The sequence below is a fragment of the Amblyraja radiata genome, chromosome 32 (assembly GCF_010909765.2).
Source record: "Amblyraja radiata isolate CabotCenter1 chromosome 32, sAmbRad1.1.pri, whole genome shotgun sequence".
NCBI classification, from domain to species: domain Eukaryota; kingdom Metazoa; phylum Chordata; class Chondrichthyes; order Rajiformes; family Rajidae; genus Amblyraja; species Amblyraja radiata.
Window position 1 is genome coordinate 18,456,666 of NC_045987.1, and position 21,609 is coordinate 18,478,274.

At 38.5% G+C, this 21,609-nt stretch overlaps 1 protein-coding gene across 11 annotated transcripts in view; it reads left to right on the forward strand.

Annotated features, from left to right (window-relative positions):
- Window positions 1-21,609, forward strand: part of LOC116990806 (zinc finger protein 618-like) — a 101,578-nt gene that overhangs the window by 51,169 nt on the left and 28,800 nt on the right. For 7 of the 11 annotated variants that reach the window (XM_033048790.1, XM_033048791.1, XM_033048788.1 and 4 more), the window contains exons 2-3: window positions 11,135-11,417; window positions 19,264-19,350. In XM_033048790.1, coding sequence (XP_032904681.1) covers window positions 11,210-11,417; window positions 19,264-19,350 — 295 coding nt within the window. In that variant the 5' untranslated portion in view covers window positions 11,135-11,209. Of the gene's footprint in view, window positions 1-11,134; window positions 11,418-19,263; window positions 19,351-21,609 lie in introns of those variants that run through there. The other 4 variants (XM_033048794.1, XM_033048793.1, XM_033048795.1 and 1 more) reach the window with 2 other exon arrangements.

The following is a 21,609-nucleotide window of genomic DNA, read 5'->3' on the forward strand; positions in this document are numbered from 1 at the left end:
ATTATGGGGCCCTGAAATGGGGGGGGGGGGGGGTGGGGACTATGTATAAACACATCTGTAATTTCTACATGGTGAAACCAAAATGTATAAAAAATACCCTTTAATAAAATCTGACAATGTGCACTTTAACCAAATGTGATTTTTTCCATTACAAATCTCAAATTGTTGAGTACAGAGGCAAATAAATAAATGATGGGTCTTTGTCCCAAACATTATGGAGGGCACTGTATTTCTCGTAGCTCATCTTATATATGCACCACAGTCTGAAAAAGATACGTATCTGGCCCCTTAAATCTTTCCTTTGGTTTTAGACTCTCCTAGTCTGCAGAAAAGACTGATTATTCAAGTTATCAATGGCTGACATGATTTTAACATCCTCAAATCTAAATAGCACACTTTCCAGTTTATTGACATCCTTGCCATAGCCGAATGAGCAAAACTGTGTACAGTACTCCAAATATGGCCTTACCAATGTCTGATACGGTTGTCACGTGGCATCCCAATTCCTGTACTCAATAACCTAACTGATATAGGCAAGCATGGCAAATGCCGCCCTGTTTTCTATTTGTGTCGCCACTTTCAAGGAACTACTTACCTGCACCACTCGGTCTCTATTCTAAAACATAATATGCAATACCTTGCCTTTATCTGAATTAATCTGCAATGCTGGAGTTGTGCTCCTGATTTCTAATGTTTGCCTGACCCACTGAGTTACTCCAGCACTTTGTGTCTATCTAATGTTTGTATGGTTACCAAAATACCTTGTATTCTGGTCTGGCTAAAGAAAGTGGCAAAAATAGGAAAAATATTGTCTTGCTGTTATGCCCATATCTTTATTTTCATGGAAGCGTTCACGTTTACCTATAGAATTTTGATGTTTTTAATGCTTTGCTATAAAATTATATTAATCAATAGTTACTGTGCACATTAATGCAAGCTGTTTAAAATGGACATTGTTGTATATTTGTTGGCATAAAGACAGCATTTAAGTTTAAGTACCTCATTTTGGAAATCAACAAGTGTGACCTTTCAATTTGTCATTATTACTGGTGGCTTGTCAAGTGTTTTTACAAGCCACCGTTATTGTGCTTTGCAGCAGCCTTTCTGGTGCTCTAATTATTTAGTTTTGGGTGTATCCTGTATTTTTGCACTGTTGAGATATTAGTTTAGAAAGACCATAAAATCTAGTGCAGCAGTTCAGCATAAGGTTAGAGATGGAGATAATTATCTAGCAAGTAACAGCTGGATTTTGTTTGGGCAAAGTTTTTTCCACTATCATTTATTTTTGTTCACGTTGTAATAATGGAAACTGCTGATGTAAGGTTGTCATTCTGCAATTTGATCCTTCATGGCTGATACTAGAACCTTTCTCAAATCTTCAGTCAGAGTAGCTGAAGGTTGTTTGCTCCAGCAAGTCTCCTTCTGAGCATTTCACTTCTGAGCGTTGCACAAGAAGGGTTGGCTCTATAGCTATATGACATGTATTGGAAATGCCTGTCCATCATATTGCCATAATCACTTTCTTCATGACATGCAAAGAAATTTGAAATACTTGGAATGTATAACTAGACCGGAAATAACAAACTGAGGATCAGAATGTCGGCACCCTTTTAAAATAACCTTACTAATTTTTTTTTTTAAATGGAGCCAGTATTTTGATTGAAGAACCTAAATTCTGGTTAAACTCTGTCTGAACTTGTTCAATGCTTGCATAGCTATCGCTGAGCTGCATGGGGCTTGAGGGATACTGCTTCATTTTGATGTTGGAAATAAGGCACAATGCCACTGACATTAAACTAAGGATTATCTCTTACAAGAACCAAAGCTGTAGATGTTCTGCGACACACACGCAACTGCAAGTTTGAAAGCAAAATATAGTTTTGACATGGAAATATTAAGATAAAAATTTCGAAACAATTTATTTTTACCAGTATTACATCAAATAATCATGAGTGTGTGCATGCGTTACTTTGCAACATTTGAGCCTTGTCAATGAGGGGTGGTGTGTGGAATGTCTTACCTTGCATACTTTCTGTTCCTAAGACTAAAAAGCAGTCGCATGCATGAAGAATTTTTGAGCGGCTTGTTTTAGAAGTGTTAGTGACACGTTCAGTGGGGTGCTGTGAAGCCAGTCGTCACAGCACACACCAAGGGTCTTAGCATTTGCATTTGAATTTAATTGACCAGGCTAAGATTATAGGCAATTGCAAAAATGTTCTAAGATTTGATTTTTCTGTTTTGACCAAAGCCATAAAAAGACAAACACTGCTCCATCATTCTGTAGGATCAAGACTGATCCTTGGTATCGATTGTATCTTCCCTCCCTATTTCCCATAATCTCTCATTTTGTTACGGTCTAAAAATCTGTCTCTTGAATTTATTCAACTGCTAAAAAACATTCCTTTAAAATATTCTTTAGAATGAAGGTATTTCACTTTGTCTTAAATGGTCTTATTCCAAGATTGCCTATTGTATTCCCACGGTCTGAAGGAGCTATTTGTCAAGCTGGAGGGGACTTGGCGGATTAGGCAGGAAATAAATTGGCAGACAATGTTTTGATTTGGGACTTTTCAGACTGAAGTGAGTAGAAAGTTGAAAAGGAGTGGTGATGGGGTAAAACCTGGCAATGGATAGATGAATTGGGGGAGGGGGGGGGGCTGTATTTTTCAAGCTCTCCTTCCATGGAGTTGTTCTGATAGACAATTCTTTCATCCTAGAAATCAGTGCATTCCCTCTAAGGCAATTATATTGTAATCAAGGCGACTAAAAATGTCCATGGTTTTCTTGACTGGAAGAGTCAGTGAAGAGTACTTCATCATCATCTTAGGCATCACAACATAAGAATAAATTTTAGTCCTGGACTAGCGTTTTCTGTCAATTCAATGCCAGCATTTGAGCTGCGAGAAAGGCAGAGAAATAAAATAAATCTGTTCAAAATTTGTATTGTTTTGTAAGAAATATTGCTGGTTTAAATTGAAGCAGGTTTCTAATTATCTGACATCTATGAAGAAGTGATCCTTGCATGATTGCTGTTGTAATCAATTCTAATGGTGACATGCATAAACAATTTGTGACATTGGAAGGGATGCTACTATTAAGCAGACTGCCGGCTCCCCAAATCTCTTGCAGCATTGTGGGACTAAGATTTTTCAACAAAATTCAGGAGTTATGGGGAGAAGGCAGGAGAATGGGGTTAGGAGGGAGAGATAGATCAACCATGATTCAATGGAGGAATAGACTCGATGGGTCGAATGGCCTCATTCCACTCCTATCACTTATTTAATTACATTTTCAATGAAGAAATGTTGCCTGGAAATTTGAACGTGTAAAGACATTTTTGTTGGCTTTCAGATAAATGACAAGAAAGGTGAAATATCTTTGAGGCTGAGTATTGAACTAAATTTAGAGAAATAACAATTGAAACAAATAAAATCTCTAAAAGCACGTTACATGTCTCAGAGTTGCACTAAATTATATCGGAGAATTTGTCGTTTTCTTTTTGAAGGTGGATTTCATGACATTTAGGAAATCAAAGGCAATAAAGATTGTCTTAGTTTTAAAGGTACTTAATACTAAAGCTCATGCATGTTTTATACTTTTACTGCCATGTTAATTTAGTTCTGCAAATTAAATCACTGGTCCAAAACTTATTATCAATAATTTTATAATATTAGGAAGAAAACTGGCATGTATGGTACGAATGTGTGAACTGTTTATTCAACATTAGCTTGACACTAGGTACTGCACCTTAACTAATAATTTATTTGCTTAAACAACAACTCTGGCTAGTGTCTAAATAATCAAGGCTGTTAATCGAGTGTGATACCAAGGGAGCATTGAATCACAGAATTGTCCCCTGGGGATGCTAACATTGAACAAATGACATTAAACAAGAATATTCCATGCCGTATTTTGGTTCTTCCTCAGTTTTGAATATCTTTCAATTGCTCAAAAAAGTAATTACATTGTTGTTTATGATACTGTTAGCAAGCTGGCTGCTGCATCTCATTTTAAGATAGCATTGATCACATTAAAAAATAATTCGCTGCTTATATGGTTTTTAGGATGTCTGGAAACCATGATTTAAATTTTTTTTAAATGCAAGCTTTTTTCCTAAGGTGACTTTATAGATTGGCCGTTAATTTTTCCGTGATGCACAATATTTTTGGATGCTGTGATGTGCTTTAAAATATCCATTATACTTGGAAAATTGGCTTGAAAAATTATTCTGCTGATTAGATAATTTGAGTTGACAGTTTCTCTATGCAATATGCTTCTCTCTGGTAAGCTTCTATTTTTAAGTGCAGGTTTTCACATGCCTTGTTTATATTAATGCATTAACATATAAATATCTATTGGAATGAACACTATCGGGAATTTTTTTAAATCTAGAATACTTCAAACACAGTGCCAGCATTTTTCTGATATACTCAACATATCAGGCAGTATTTAAAAATGGAACCAGAGATGGTAATAGTCATGCAGCATGGAAACAGGCCTTGCAGCCCAACTAGCTCATGCTGGCCAACCTGCCCCATCTACAATAGTCCCACCTGCCTGCACTTGATCCATAACCCTCTAAACCAATCCCATCCATGTACTTATCCAAATGTCTCTTAAACGTAACAATAATACCTGCCTCAGCGACCGCCTCTGGCAGCTTGTTCCATATACCACATGCGTTAACAAAAAAAATTACCTCTGTTTCCTTTTTAATCTTTCCTCCTCACCTTAAACCTATGCCTCTTGTTCTCAATTCCCCTACTCTGGGGAAAAGACTTTGCATTTATCCGATCTATTCCTCTTTTGATCTTGTACACCTCTATAATATTACCCCATATCCCCCTGTGCTCCAAGGAATAAAGTCCTAGCCTACTCAACATTACACTATAGCTCAGGCCCTCGAGTCCTGGCAACATCCTCATATATCTTCTCTGCACCCATTACAGTTTGACAACATTTTTCCTATAACATGGTGACAAAAAATGACCGCAATACTCTAAATATGGCCTTATACCACTGTAATGACCTCCAAGTTTCTTTTTTTGTTTTTTTTTGTTTATTTTATTAGAAGTTAATACAGTACAAAACAGTACAGTGGAACCTAATTTTAGGTGCCAACTATGTCATACCGTAATCCATTCTATGTACAACCTCTAGTTTTATGTTTTGAGAAGGAAGTAAGCAAGACAAGAAAAAGAAAACAATAGAAAGGGGAAAAAGAGGAAAAATAGATGGTAGAGAATAGAAAAACGTGAAGTGTGTATATAAAAAAAAAGAAAAAGTGGAAAGTAGAAATAGGAGAGAAGGCCCCTTAAAAGAGAAATTTTCAAATCTTTATTCGGAGATGTAGATCTATCCACGGCATGAACTGAAATCAGCAATCTTTACGGTACCGCTGCATCACATGATTCCAAAAAGTCGATGAAAGGAGACCAACTCCTTAAGAATTGGCCATATTTATCTATTAGTCGGAGTCTCATTTCTTCAAGGCGTGCTATGTCCATCATATTCCTAATCCACATTTTAACAGTTGGTATGGTTGTATTTTTCCAAAATTTAAGTATCAATTTCTTTCCAATTATTAACCCATAATTAAAAAAAACGTTTTGGTCTTTATTTAAATTGATATCTTCTACTATTATTCCAAATATAATCCATTCCGTTTTAGGTTCTATTCTTGACTTGAAAAGCTTTGTAAATATATCAAATATATCGCTCCAAAATGTATTCAACTTTGTACATCCTACAAATGAATGTGTTATATTAATGTTTTGAAACAAACATTTATCGCATCTGGGAGAGACGTTTGGATAAAATTTATTCAACCTCGTTTTTTAATAATATAGTCTATGTAATAATTTGAATTGAATTAAATTATGTCTTGCATTAATAGAACAATTATGTGTGTTCATCAGATACTTTTCCCATCTATCCTTCGAGATCTTTATCATTAGCTCATGTTCCCAATCTTCTCTTAGTAGCAATGTTACAAAATTTTGAGATTTTAAAAATCAAGTCTGTAATTTATCCCATCAGATAAAGCATAAAAATAAGTTTAATTTGACACCTAATTCACTTTCATATCTCAAGTATTTAAAAAGTTATGGCCATTTTCATACTGGGAAATGAGCATCTTGTTCCCTATTGATTTTCTATGGACATAACAAAAAAGCTGTGATCGTGAACAGTCAAAAGCCCATAACTTTCTTAAAAATTAAGAGAACTGAATGAAATTTTCAGTTATCATAGATTAAAGCATTCTGAAACAAATATAAAATAATCTTACTTGGATGACCTGAAATTAAAGCATATAATTAGTTAGTTACCTAATTGTAGCTAATTTCAGACTTCAATTACTAGATCTAAACATCTATCCATTTCTTAATAAATGATTAACATTTTTAAATAGCCTAAATGTCCAAATAATATTCACAAATAATTCACAATAAAACATGATTTTTAAATCTCATTTACATTAATTTATAGGCCAAATGGAAGGAATTTAGTGTTTAATTGTTGTAAATAAATGCCCATTTAAATCAGCTTTCCAGTGGGTCCCTGTGAACGCGCTGGTTTAGAACGTTCACATTGCGGTAGATTTGTGCCCCAAATGCCGAGAAAAATACTGCGGGATATAATGGGCCCAAATTGAGCTACTCGCAATATTAAACTTTGTATAAAGGGATCTTTAGAAGCCCTTTTTAATGTAAAAATATACAACCTAACTTCTGCTATTTGCTTTATGAGACCCTGCGGTTGCTGGCGGTCGCGGGTTTAGAGATTGATTTTTAAACTACTATAACTATTATTCAAGGCCTTTAAACCTAATAATAGCTTTTGCGACGGGGTCTTCCAGCGATTTTTCGTTAATAATTAACTAGGCTGAACATTTTCGATTGGAACAGCTTAGAGAAAATCGCGTTTTAAACCCGCCCCCTCTAAACGGCGCCAAAATCGCGCACACTTGCAGCGACAGATTTTCAACGACGCTTCAGGTAGGCTTTGCAACATACCTACTCTTAGTGCTTCTGTTGAGGGTAATTCTCTATTTAATATATTATTATAAAAGTATGATATTAGTTTTTGTGAATCAGCCTTAATATTCATTACTTCTTCTAAAGGGTCTAAAAATATAGTTTGAAATCTATGTGTATATTTCTTCATAAAGTCACATATCTGTATATATTTAAAATATTGATTATCCTTCAGTTTAAATTTTAATTTTAAATGTTGAAATGATAACAGTTTGCCCAATTCATACATATCCCCTACTTTCCTAATCCCCAGTCTATCCCATTGTTGATATGTGTTGTCGATGAGAGATGGTTTGAATGCGGGGTTGTTCAATAGTGGGGTTAGTACTGATAGATTATTTAATTTCAAGGATACTTTTATTTGTTTCCAAATTCTTATTGTATTGTGAATAATTGGGTTCTTCTTATATATTATACTATTCAATTTTATCGGTGAGAGCAAGATCGTTCCTATATCGTGCAGATAGCACTCCTCTTTCTCCATTCTTATCCACTCCAACTGCTGAGTGGAACTATCCAACCAGTACATTATGTTCTTAATATGCACTGCCCAGTAGTAATACATAAAGTTAGGTAATGATAAACCCCCAACTTCTTTAGGTTTACACAAATGCTTCCGTTGAGTTCTGTGTGCTCTGTAATCCCATATAAAATTAGTGATAGTAGAATCTAGTTTTTTGAAAAAGTGTTTTGGAATATATATTGGGATCGCTTGAAACAAATATATTTATTGTGGTAAGAAAGTCATTTTTATAGCGTTAATTCTACCTATCAATGAGAGCGGGAGCGTTTTCCAAAATTTAATCATATCATTCAGTTTATTTAATAGTGGCATAAAATTGGCACTAAATAATGATTTGTGTCTTCTTGTAATTTGAATACCCAGATACTTGAATTTTTCTGTTGCAATTTTGAAGGGGAATTTTAGTAAGTGTCTCGAATCCTGTGGTTTTAAAGACATAATTTCGCTTTTATTCCAATTTATTCTATATCCTGAAAAAGAGCCGAATTCCTCGATTAGTGTTAATAAGGTGGGTATACTCGTTTGTGTATTAGTAATATATAAAAGGACATCATCAGCGTTTAATGAAATTTTATTCTTTGAGTCCTTAGTGTTATATCCGTGAATATCCGGGTGATTTCTAATCCTTTCGGCCAGCGGTTCTATCATAAGGGCAAATAGCAATGGTGATAAGGCACAACTTTGCCTATTACCCCTTGATAAGTAAAATTTTGGAGATAGCATATTGTTAGTTAATATTCTTGCCGTAGGTCTATCGTAAAGTAGTTTAACCCGTCTAATAAAATTCTCTCCCGTATTAAATTTTTGGAGTACCTTGTATAAATAGTGCCATTCTACCTGATCAAATGCCTTCTCTACATCCAGTGTAACAACTGAAATATCTTCATTGTCCTTGTTGTGAGAGTACATTATATTGAAAAGCCTTCTCAAATTATTAAATGATTGTCTTTTGGGTATAAATCCCATTTGATCCGTATTTATTAAATTGTTAATATAATTATTCAGTCTTCTAGCTAGAATCTTTGCTAAAATTTTCTGATCTGTATTTAGAAGTGAAATAGCTCTATAAGAACCCTGTTCATCTAAATCTTTATCTTTTTTTGGTATAAGCGTTATTGTTGCTTCTGCTAGGGTTTCCGGTAGTTTATTTTCGGTATAAGCCTGCATGTATAAATTGAATAATCTTGGTACAATTGACTCCTGAAATCTTTTATAAAATTCATTACTAAAACCATCTGGTCCTGGGGTCTTCCTCAGTGAGTTTATTATTTGTTTTATTTCTTCACTAGTAATCCGTGCTCCTAATTGCTCTTGTTCTAAACTATCCAATTTTGGGAGATTGCAATTATCTAAAAAATTTGTGATTTTACTAACATCTGTATTTATTTTAGATGTATATAAATTATGATAAAATTGGGCAAACCTCTTATTAATATCCTTTGGCAGTTAGAAACTCACCCTTATCCGATTAAATTTTAGTGACCTCCAAGCTTCTATACTCAATACTTTGAAGGCTAATGTTCTGAAAGCCTCCTTGATCACATTATCTACTTGCGATGTCACTTTTAAGGAACAACTAGACCAAGTGCGGACCCGTTGGGTCCCGTTCCCCCAACGCAATATTCCACCAAACTGCGCTTGGGTGGCAGAAATTAAGTTAAAGTTAATAACTTCGTGTTTAATATTTCTATTACCTCACCATCCCTCTTCCAACCCCTATCCTCCTCCATTCTTCCTCATCCCCCAACACTCCCTCCTCCTCCTCTTCACCCTCCCTCTTATTTATCTTCCTCCCCTCCCCCACTCCCTCCCTCTCCTTTCCCGTACCCTGAGTCACTCCCTCCCTGCCTCCATAACCCCTCTCTCTCCTCCCTACCACCCTCTTATCCCTCTATCTCCCACCTCACCTACTCCTCACCTCCCCCATTGCCTTCCGCTCCCTCTAACCCACATTCCCTACATCCACTTCCCCCCTCCTCTCCCTCTATCTCCCCCCCCCCTCTTCCCCCACTCTCCTTCCGCACCTCCCCCACTTTCCCCTCTCCATCCCTACTGCCTCAATCCACCCCCACTCTCCCCATCGTGTATTGTTTTGGCGGGGTTTGGGGATATCACACCCACGCAAGCATGCGTGCATACAGACAAACAAGATCAGAGTTTTAGTAGACCAACTGGGACCCATTGGGCCCCGCCCCCCAATGCGGGGGGGGTCACAAGGGAGGGCTGGTCCCTGAACGCGGCAGTCGGCGTTTCCCGGAGCCAATGAATGGACTCAACTTTTGGGTTGACGTCGGCGCTCCCTTGAGCCAATCAATCCTTCCCACGGGGGGGGGGGGTAAAAATCTCACTCTCTCCTTACTCCCCTTGAAGCTGCTGATCCCATTGTCACTGTCACCTCTCCCTCCCTCTCATTTTCCCTACCCTCAGTCACTCCCTCACCTTTCCCCTTTCGCACTCCCCCTCTAAAGACAATGTTTAAATAATATTTCTACTCCTATCCCCCACTGTCAACCCTCAGCTTGTGCATTGGCAGCAGAAATCACATTGTGATGTCATTTTTGGTTGTCGGAATGTTCACGGCTGCGTGTGCCTGAGATCCCATTGTGATTGGACGACTGTGAGATGCCATTGTGACATCATCACTGGAAGCTGCTAGAAAAGTCTCCCACTCACAGGCAGTTATTTTCAAAGTTGGCTTTTTTTAAACTTTAAATATCAATAACGTGAAATATAACTTAATACTAACAACCACAGGAAAAAGCCAAGTAAGATTCTGCAAAAAATGTTCACGCTATTGTGTACCGTTTTGGCGTAATACCTTCATCTCTCAGACGGACAGACAGACAAACATACAAGACGAGACTTATAATAGTATACTTGGTCAAGTGGGACCTGTTGGGTCCCGTCCCCTCAACAAGCGATTGCGGCGTCACATGCACACAGACACACACCCCCCCCCCCCCTCCGCCCCTCCCCTGATATATTAATATTATTCATTCGCTCCTTTTACCTCATTCCACGCTTTATCCACTCATGCATAGACCCCAACTGAGCAGGTTGCCGCTTGAGAGGGATGGGGGTAGAGAGAGAGGGCAGAGACAGGGAGAGGGTAGAGACAAGGAGAGGGGAGCTTGCTGCCTTTTGGAGCTGGGGTTTCCTGGTGTCTGCTGTTTTTTGGCGCTAGTGTTTTCGATTTGCGGCGTCCTTTGAATAATCCGGGGGGTGACGTCACTCGAAGCGCGGGGGGGTGTGGGGATGGAGGGTGTGTGTGGGGGGGGGGTCGTCGTGGTGGGGGTGGAGGGGCTCGTCATGGTGACCGCCGCCTCCCGTGAACACAGCCCCCCTGCCTGCGGAACACAGCCCCCGCCCACACAGATAACATTGAAATAGTGCACTGTCTCTCAGTCAAGTGAATAAACTAATTAGATGCTAATAGCTTTCTAACCTGACTAAAACTACATGTGGTGGAATATAAAAAATTAAGCCATTTACTTTGTATATTGATTTATCACTAAAATATAAAATTAGCTAGGGAAACAAATATAGACATTAATGTATATTTTTCCCCTAACAGAATTTGAAAGGATTGTTGCAGTGACTCCATCTGATTCTGACAAATTTTAAGAAGTGCTGGATAAACGGCAACACAATGAGTTCCCTTGATGCAGCAATAAAGACTGAAAAAAGAGATGAGAGTGAAGTGAATGCTGAGTTGTGGCACGATGAATCCAAAGATCACAAGAGCAACAATAACGTTAATGAAAACGCACGTGAGGTAGCGGAGATCTGTGTTGTGATTGGTGAGGATGGGGCTCAACGCTGTTCTGAGCAGGATCAACCCAATAGTCAATCCAGTGGTAAATATTAACATACAAGTCTACTTTATATCTATCTTCAATCCTGTTCTGTGCCTAACTTCTGTACAGCATCATAGGTCATGTAGGATGAATAGCCCTTTCATTTTAGATTTGGTGTAATTCTGCATTTGTTTTCTTATGTAGCATCTTATCTCAAAGTGCTTCGCAGAAGACTATCAAACAGATTTTGACACCATGTAAGGAGATAATAGAGCAGATGGCAAGAAGCATTGAGCCTTGGCAGCTAAAAGCATATTTGCTAATGGAGGAGCAATTAACTTTGAAGATGATGGAGATTAAAGTGTTGCTGGGTTGAGTAAAATTAGTGGTGAAAGAGGCAGCCCATGGAGCAGTTTAAGAGCCAGCATGAGGATTCTGCAGTCACAGCATTGCTTAACCAAGTAGCAGACATGGGGGAGATAAGTTTGTTTCCTGTGCTCCAGTGGGAAATCTTTTAGCAATCACAGGGAAAATTCCAATGCAAACCATAAGAAGGGTCTTGACCTGAAACGTCACCCATCCCTTTTCTCCAGAGATGCTGCATGTCCCATTTTGTGTCTACCATAAGAAGACTGGTTTTGAGCGTATAATTTAGCTAAAGGCAAGATTTAAAGCTTTGGTTGGCAATACCATTTCAGTTGATCATTCAATCTAAAGGAAGTCAACATTAAATAGGAAAACAGCATCATTTATTTCCCTCTGCTCAGCCAAAGACACTGATAATTTTCATACTTTAGACTTTATTCAGTGGTTATACAGTCCTCCATAAGGTTTGGGACAAAGACCCATCATTTATTTATTTGCCTCTACTCTACAATTTGAAATTTGTAATAGAAATAATCACGGTGGTTAAAGTGCACATTGTCAGATTTTAATAAAGGCCATTATTATACATTTTGGTTTCACCATGTAGAAATTACAGCAGCGTTTATACATAGTCCATCCGTCCGTCCGTCCCGTCCCCATTTCAGGGCACCATAATGTTTGGGACATCTCTGGTGATGCTCTGCCAGGACTGTATTGCAGCCATGTTTAGCTTATGCTTGTTTTGGGGACTAGTCCCCTTCAGTTTTCTCTTCAGCATCTAAAGGTCATGCTCAATTGGGTTCAAATCGGGTGATTGACTTGTCCATTCAAGAATTGACCAATTTTTAGCTTTGAAAAACTCCTTTGTTCCTTTAGCAGTATTTTTGGGATCATTGTTTTGCTGTAGAATGAACTGCTGGCCAATGAGTTTTGAGGCATTTGTTTGAACTTGAGCAGATACGATGTGTCTATACACTTCAGAATTCATTATGCTACTACCATCAGCAGTTGTACCATCAATGAAGATAAGTGAGCTAGTACCTTCAGCAGCCGTACATGCCCAGGCCATAACACCCCCACCACCATGATTCGCAGATGAGGTGGTAGGCTTTGGATTTTGGGCAGTTCCTTCTCTCCTCCATACTTTGCTCTTGCTATCATTCTAATATGTTAATCTTCGTCTCGTGTCCACAAGACCTTTTTCCAGAACTATGGTTGCTCTATTAAGCACTTCTTGGCAAACTGTAACCCGGCCATCCGATTTTTGCGGCTAACCAGTGGTTTGCATCTTGCAGTGTAGCCTCTGTATTTCTGTTCATGAAGCCTTCTGCGGACAGTGATCATTGACAAATCAACACCTGACTCCTGAAGAGTGTTTCTGATCTGTCGGACTGTTGTTTGGGAATACAAAACACGATTACTTTCATTTACATGAGCTGTGCCCCAAACATTATGGTGCCCTGATATGAGGGGGACTATGTATAAACACTGCTGTAATTTCTACATGGTGAAACCAAAATGAAAATGGCCTTTAATAAAATCTGACAATGTGCACTTTAACCACATGTGATTTTTTTTTCTATTACAATTCTCAAATTGAGAAATACAGAGGGAAATAAATAAATGATAGGTCTTTGTCCAAAAATTATAGTAGGCACTGTATATTCAATGGTTTAGTTGATTATCTTCCCGTCTCTTCCTTGATCTTATCTCCTTTCTGAAATATATAATTTTGGGTGATTGACACGCCTTCATATCTGTCACTAAATTAATTGTGTGCATTTAGTTATCCAATTATGAGGTGGAGTGTGTAGTTTTGTAGACACAGTTAACCATATAGCTGCCTAAACTCACTACACTTGTATCCCACACAAGGGCTATTTCTGGGCTAACTGGATGTGGCAATTAATAATTCATGCAAATGTGATCAGCACCATGTTCTGCCTGAAGTTGTTTTCTGCAAAGTGCTTCTTCCTCCGGCTTTTTTAGGTTTTTTTCTCACCTTTGCATGTTATTAAATTAAAATTTCAGTTAACTGTGCCAGCTCGACAGCAGTTGAATACTTTCATGCTGTTTTGTAAAATTATTCTGAGCTGTTGCTCTCTAGGTCTCTCCTAATCTGCCTTTACTGAACAATTCTCTTTTTAATTCTGTCAGTACATTTTTTACTGGGCATTTCACCACAAGAATATCCCCAAATACTTTGCAATTAATGGTATATTTTCAAAGCACAACTATTATGTGGGAAATTTACTAGCCAATTTGCTCACAACTGGGCCCCACAGAGAGCATAATGTAATCAATCTGCCAACAATAATGGTGGAGGAATGTGTTTTGACCAGGGCACTGGGAATATCTTTGAAGTATTGCCGCAGGGCTTTACATCCACCAGAAAGAGTAAAAGAGGCCTGCGTTTTAACATCAACTAAAAAAACTGCTGATGCCGGTTTCTGTCGGTGCAGTTATGAACTAGCCTCTATATTAATGCTCTGCATGAACTTGAAACTTCCCATTTCAAAGATGAAATTATTATTAATGTTGGCAGGTTTGATACTGTACAACTTCCACATTATTTCCCTCTGCCATCTCAGCGCCAATAAATCTGTTGGATGTTTTGCCATCCTCAAAAGCTAGGATTTTTTGTCTAGTGTTGGCGAAACCAGTAGATGTTTCATAAGTTAATTATGTGCAGAATTCTCTAAAAGCTCTAATAGCTTTCTGCTGGCTAAATGATTAAATGCTTTCTTAAGAATTCTTTTCAAGCTGTAATGAAAAGTTTTGATGGAAATTTAGAGGACGATTTTCAAATTCTGAATCTACACAGCAGTTGGGTCCTGCCTATATTATTATCTGCAGGTTTCACAATATTTGTTAAGACAAAGTTAAAACTCTTAACTTTTAATTATTACACATTTAAAATCTAAGATCTGTTAGAAAAACTTTAAATGCATTGGACTAAACGATCAACAGCCAAAAAGGGTGTTATGGTTTTCAATCTTCTGCTGAAAGGAAGAAAGTCGCAGATGGACTTCCAGGGTGCTTGGGAACATTTCACTGTTAACTGGGATGAGAGGCATAGAAGGTTGCAAATCTAGTGCAGGTGAATGGGATGAGTGTACTTGATGGTTAGCATGGACATGATGTACTATTTCAGTACTACATCGCTATAACTGAGAATCAACCCACCTTAATTCAGTTTTGCTTCTTCTGTGGACACACGCACAATCCTATCTCCCAAAGTACATTCTACCTCATCTGAACCTTCCCCGTCTAGTTTTTATTCTTGGGTTAAATTGAACATTACTCAGATGCAGTTCTAACCCTTGGCATGAAATGCTTCCACCAGTAATAACTCTGCTTTATGGCCTTTGGTCACTGCACACAAACAGTGGACGAGAAGGTCTTGGGTCCAAGGAATTGCTGAAATTGTTGTTTCTCTTTTAAAGGAGTGGGTGTTCCATTTTTAGTCTGGCATGGCCCTTTTTGAAATATAATCTGTTAGCCGAAGTCTCCAGGGCAAAATCCTACATTTTGTGTGCTCAGCCCACCCAACATATCATGCCTAAAAGCAGATCATGTTTAGAATTTGTAATGTTTGCTTGCTTCCTCTCATTGCTTTATCATTTGAGCACACTTGTAGTTTGAACTATAATAGCAAATATGGTCCTCTTAAGTGCAGTATACATTTTAAGAATGCCATCCCTACAGAAAAAACACAATGTCTCCAATCAGGTAGACTGGCTGTCAGTTGGTTTAATATGCCTTCCAAAAGTTGTTAAAGGATTTTTCAGATATGGATATAACAAGTTATTTTCAGCTCTTTGCTAATGACATTCCTGGCAACGGCTAGGAAAAGCAAAAAAGACTTGCAACAACTTTGTAATGCCCACTTGTACAAATTATGGAGTTACCTTGAACTAAATTGCATAATTATTAATGACAATCTGTTAACCATTCTTTGTGAAACTGTCACCACAGAGAAAACAAACCCTATTTCTTTAACTAGTAGTTGGCAGGAAAGTGGATTAATTTATTGAAAACCATTCAAAGCGATGATTAACTGGCATGACAATGTTATTTGTACCCTGAAATTAGATAGAATCAGAACTAAATGTTGCTAGTAGGTGTTGGAATTGCTAAAATTCAGTCAAAATATAATAATCAGCATAATAAATTAGAGAAATGTAGTTCAATGTCATTGCATTTTTTTTGTGTGTTTGCATGTTTTTAAACTTTGCAAACACAGTAATCTTATTTTTAACAATAGAAACATTATAATAGATACACTAAAGTCTGAAATTGAGTTTTCTCTGAACATGGAGTGGTGTAAATTTTAATCCCAAAACAGTGTTCATTTTTTTTTAAAGTGGATGGAAACAAATGGATTGCAAATACAGTAAGTCTTCCGCTGAGAGAGAATACTAAAAAAGCAGAGGCAAAATGTAGGACATCACTTTGGTCCCAGATAGCTAATCTCTGCAAATGGGATCATCTTCCCATGGCACATGTGGTCATGAAAGTCCTGTCAGTGCATTTAAATTCAGGTTAATTTATTCTCGTATACCAAAGAGCAAAAATAATTCTTGTTCACATGAAACTCACAGAAACGTGCCGAATAATCTACAATTTTGAGATCCTGCTGCTTTATTAACCATGCATTATTAACCCAAACCTGTGCCGGTAGAAAAGCTCTTAGCAGATGTCTTGAGAGAAAAGAGTTAGAACAAACTCCAAGGTTGTGCAATTTGTGTCAGACGGTTAGAACCAAAGTATTCTTCTGTGGCAGTCTTTAAACTGTTTATCCGAGCAACTGGTCAGCAGTACTCCTCCGAGCAGTTGTGACCATTTACTTTATCAGCCAAGAAGACACGTCACTGGGACTGGGATTCTTTCATTGTGCTCAGTATAACACATAATCAACGTTCCAAAAATAAAATAGGGAGATCTTGGTTGCATAAGCAGAATTAAGTTTATTAGTATTGATTTGTCATTATTGCCTGATTAATTCCAACCGTAGCACTCTATCCGCAAAGGCTATTTAAGAGCCATTTCTGAATCCGACGAATCCCTACATGTCAGTATTTTTCCAGTTTATTAAAGATTAGTGCTCCTCCAATTGCAAACAGGTCTCTTGCATAGTTGTGAACATAATCTTTTTCAGTCTTCGTGGATTATTTTCTCTGCTTTTTTCTAAAAATACATTTTAAAATAACATTATTTCAAAATAACTCTTGATAATGGAAGTGCTCAGTTTGTAAGAAGACTTTCTATTTAAGAAACAGTTTGTGTAACCCTAAACCTAGCATGTCTCCCATTTTGACCACAATTAGCCATGGGTACCAAAAATCACACGAGAGAAAGCTCCTATGAGATAACACTGCGGCGTTTAAGAAGACAAAAGTAGATGTACAGAAATAACACAACAGAATAATTGTGCCCACTGCATCATTAACAAAGTGATGTGGAATAATGTTTGTGAGATGCAAAATGAAAGACAAATCCTATTTACTGTAGTCATCTCATCTTACCTCTTCTGTTTTCTATTATTCAGGCTAAATATTCAAACTGTTTTTAGTTTAGCTTTTATTTATGGATATGCATAGAAACAGTCTCTTCGGCTCAAGTCCACGCCGACGATCACACTGTTCACACTGGTTCTATGTTATCCCAACTTTCTCATCCATTCCCGATACATTAGGAACAATTTTACAGTGGCTAATTGACTTACAAACCTACACATCTTTGGGATATGGGAGGAAACCAGAGCACCCAGAAGAAACCCACACAATTTAGTTTAATTTAAAGATACAGCATGGAAACTGGCCCTTCGGCCCACTGAATCCACAGTAACCATCGATCACCCATACTCTAGTTCTATGTTATCCCATTTTCTCATCCTGCACCCTTGGGCAGTTTAAAGAAGCCCGTTAACCTACAAACCCATATGTGGGAAGAAACCGGAGCACCCGGAGAAAACCCACATGATCACAGGGAGAATGTACAAACTCAGCTTAGATAGCACCTGTAGTCAGGATCAAACCCGGGTCTCTGGCGCTGTGAAACAGCAGATCTTACCGCTGCATCACTGTGCCACTATGGTCACGGGGGGGGAGTACAAATTCCACACAGCACCCGAGGTCAGGATTGAATTCAGGTCACTGACTGCTTGACAGTAGGCATGGAATAGTGACAACAGTTAGAACATTGCTGTGGAAGTGAGAGGGGGGAAGAACCGAGTCCATATTTATTTTTTCAAACACCACCATCTATCTGCACAAACTGCACATTATCCATAATGTATGTAGCTTACTTAACTGAAGGGTCCTGACCTGAAACATCACCCATCCCTTCTCTCCAGAGATGCTGCCTGTCCCGCTGAGTTACTCCAGCATTTTGTGTCTACCTTTGGCTTACTTAACCTTGGTTTTCAAACGGAAACAAAATGGTATAACCCAATCCAATTTTAGTCAATGTCTAGAATGCAGGCTTATTCCTCTTGCAACCAAGAGTTATATTTTATTAAGCTAAATAAATATTTTATACTTGCACCTCTTCCAACCTCATCTACTGTATCCGCTGTTCCAGGTGTGGACTCCTGTATATCGGCGAGACCAAGCACAGGCTCGGTGATCGTTTCGCTGAACTCCTCCGCTCGGTCCGCCTAAACCTACCTGATCTTCTGGTTGCTCAACACTCCTCCATTGTCAGAGTGAGGCCCAGGGCAAATTGGAGGAACAGCACCTCATATTTCGCTTGAGTAGCTTGCACATTGACTTCTCTAACATTGAATATTGACTACTCTAATTTCAAGTAGCCCTTGCTTTCCCTCTCTCTTCATCCCTTCCCCCTTCCTACCAGTTTTGCTGTCTCCGACTACATTTTATCCCTGTACCGCCCACTCCCCTGACATCAGTCTGAAGAAGGGTCTCGACCCGAAACGTCACCCATTCCTTCTCTCCAGAGATGCTGTCTGTCCCGCTGAGTTACTGCAGCATTTTGTATCTATCTTTGATTTAAACCATCATCTGCAGTTCTTTCCTAAACATTTTACAACGGCAGAACTATTGCCAATGTCCATCCCTCGGCAAGCCATTTGGCGAAAACAAAAATTGCAACAGGATATGCATCCTACAATTCTCAAATTCTGATGGGAATTTAGCTCAAAGCCAAACAAGCCTCCCAAATGGCCTTGATATAATACTTACTTGGGTTATGTTCAAATATTCATACACCTGCGGAAAAAAAGCTTTTCGCTGTTCCCCTGTACACGTGACAATAAATTAAATTAAACCTGAAATATAATTTTGTGGCTTTTGAAATATGGAATAAACAAACCTGCAAACCAATTTATTTTTTCCTTGCTTATGTCTTGGCAGGCATGGGATATTTGCCTGGTATGAAATATTTTTCTTGGATCAACATCAATTCAGGCAATGTTTTGATTTAGTCGCTTGCCTGTACTAGTTTGGGGCAAGCTGGGATTTTCTAACAGAAAATGTCATCAATGTCATGGATACTGATTTCTTCATTACTTCAATAGATATTGACGGGCACCCTGGGAAATCCAGCCAAATGAATGATCAGGAGGAAAACATGGAGTGGAAGCCACAGCAGCAGGCTTCACTAAGTGAGTAAGAGTAATTAAAAGTTTAATGGCAAGCTGCTAATAAACTGGATTGGTGCCTATACATGTTGCTATTCCTACCTGTGATTCCTTTAAAATCCAAAAATGTATTGATCTCTTCCTTGAATATACCCTGAGTCACCATAGCTCTCTAAGCGAGAGAATCCCAGAGATTTGCTACTTTCCTGGTATAGACATTTTTCTTGTCTCAGTCCAGAATGGTTGACCCCTATATGACTATGACCATCTATCTCTACCCCATTGTCCTGGGGTATGCAATAGCCAAGTTTCATTAGGGATAAGGGGGAGGTGGGGGAGGAGGGGAGAGGGGTTATGGAGGGAGGGTAGGGGAAAGGAGAGGGAGGGAGAGGCGAGGAGGAGAGGGCAAAGAAGAGGGAGGGTGAATAGGAATGGGAGGGAGTACTGGGGGATGAGGGGGAATGGAGGAGGATAGGAGTAGGAAGAGGGATGGCGAGGTAATGGAGGAGCGGAGAGGGAGGAGGGGAGGGAGGAGGTTAGGGGAGAAAGCAGAGGAGGATTGGTGGAGGGTGGGGAGAGGGAGGTTAATAGGGGACAAGAGAGAGATGCATTCACATTGATCTTATTTTTACAAGTTATTGCCATTTTGAACTTTAAAACCGTCGCAGTCATGTTCCTACTTGCCGGCCGTGCCTACGCAGTTGGGGGAGGGTTACCGTGACTTGCGTCACAATGGGGTCTCTGGTGTCATAACGGGAACCGCTCGGCTGCACCTGCGCAGTTGGGGGCTATGGGTCAGTGGTGGTATATTGCCTTGGGGGACAGGCCCAACGGGTCCGCACCTGGTCTAGTATGTATTACTAAAACTCTCATCTTGTTTGTTTGTATGCGGCACGTGAGATCCCACAACCCCGCCAAAATGGTACGCGATAACGCTACAATTGTTGGCCCACCTTACTCATTGTCCTGTGATGTAAATCAAACAAGTTTTGTTCAGATTGATTGTATATTTTACAAGTTATTGACATTTTAAACTTTACAAAAATCACTTTTCAAACCTCTTTTCCACATGCCCTGACCATCAGCCGCGTTCGACGTCACAATGATGTCACAATGGGATCCCGAATTACATTTACATAAAAAATCGTGATTTAAAAAAAAAACTCAGTTTTAATCAAATTCTTCCGTTTTCATTAACAGCTAACATTGTGCTTAGGTTATTTTAAAGAAAAAACATGATTTTCACATAGAATTTCATTTTTTTTTTTTAAATTTCATTGTGGGGGAAATGGGGTAGGGGGGAGGTAAATAAATGATGGATCTTTGTTCCAAACATAATGGAAGGCACTGTAGATAGATAACATTGAAAATGTATTGTGGAGATATTAGACAAGTTAGAGCATTTGGTATTTTAGCATGATAACAAACTAGCAATTTCTTAATTTTTCAATCTAATTTGGTACCCAGTTTGCAAATACTTAAGCTTAAAATATCTAATGTTATTGGGTACTAACGGTAGTCTTGTAATTATCCTGTTAACAAGATTTATGCTGTTTAGTTGTACTCACAATTTTCTGTTTGCATTCACAAATATTTGCTGTAACCTTATGGTTCTAGAACTAATTAGGTAATCAGTTTAGACTAGAAATGTTTAACTGAGAACAGCAACTGTTGCTTTACATTGAAGTGCTGTTCTGGGAGCTCCTTGCTGATTCATCCACTTGTATCACAGAAGTTAACAGCTGTCATTACTGTCCTTTTAGTCAGGATGGTGGCAAAATCGGCGTATAAAATGTTAGCAAGGTTTTGTTTTGAGAAAGGCATATTCATGTGTATATCATCTTAATTAATGTTGAAGAGCCGCTGGCTTACTCAAGTGAATATGGCAGCAGTTCTAAGTAGTGAGTTTACATCAAATAACTAAATAATCAGTTTAGCTTGGGCATGCCAGATCCTGTTTGCTTTGTTTTGAGCCTACCTGGCACTATTGGGGCTTGCCGGATAGCTGGAGAACCTTTTAATTAAAATAGCTGAACTGTTCCAAACCTGGAACATCTATGATTCAGCCACTACTGTGCACTGAATAAACATATTTCATCTGGGTAAGGCTTCATTTGCCCTCCTGGAATGGGAAATTGAAATCAAGCAGTACTGTCACTTATGATTTGTTTATCCATGGTGTGTATGTGTACAGATGTTGATGAGTGGCACTATTTGAATGTATGATCAGTATTGCTTTATGTTGGGTTCATTTGGATCCACGATATACAGGATGTATGATAT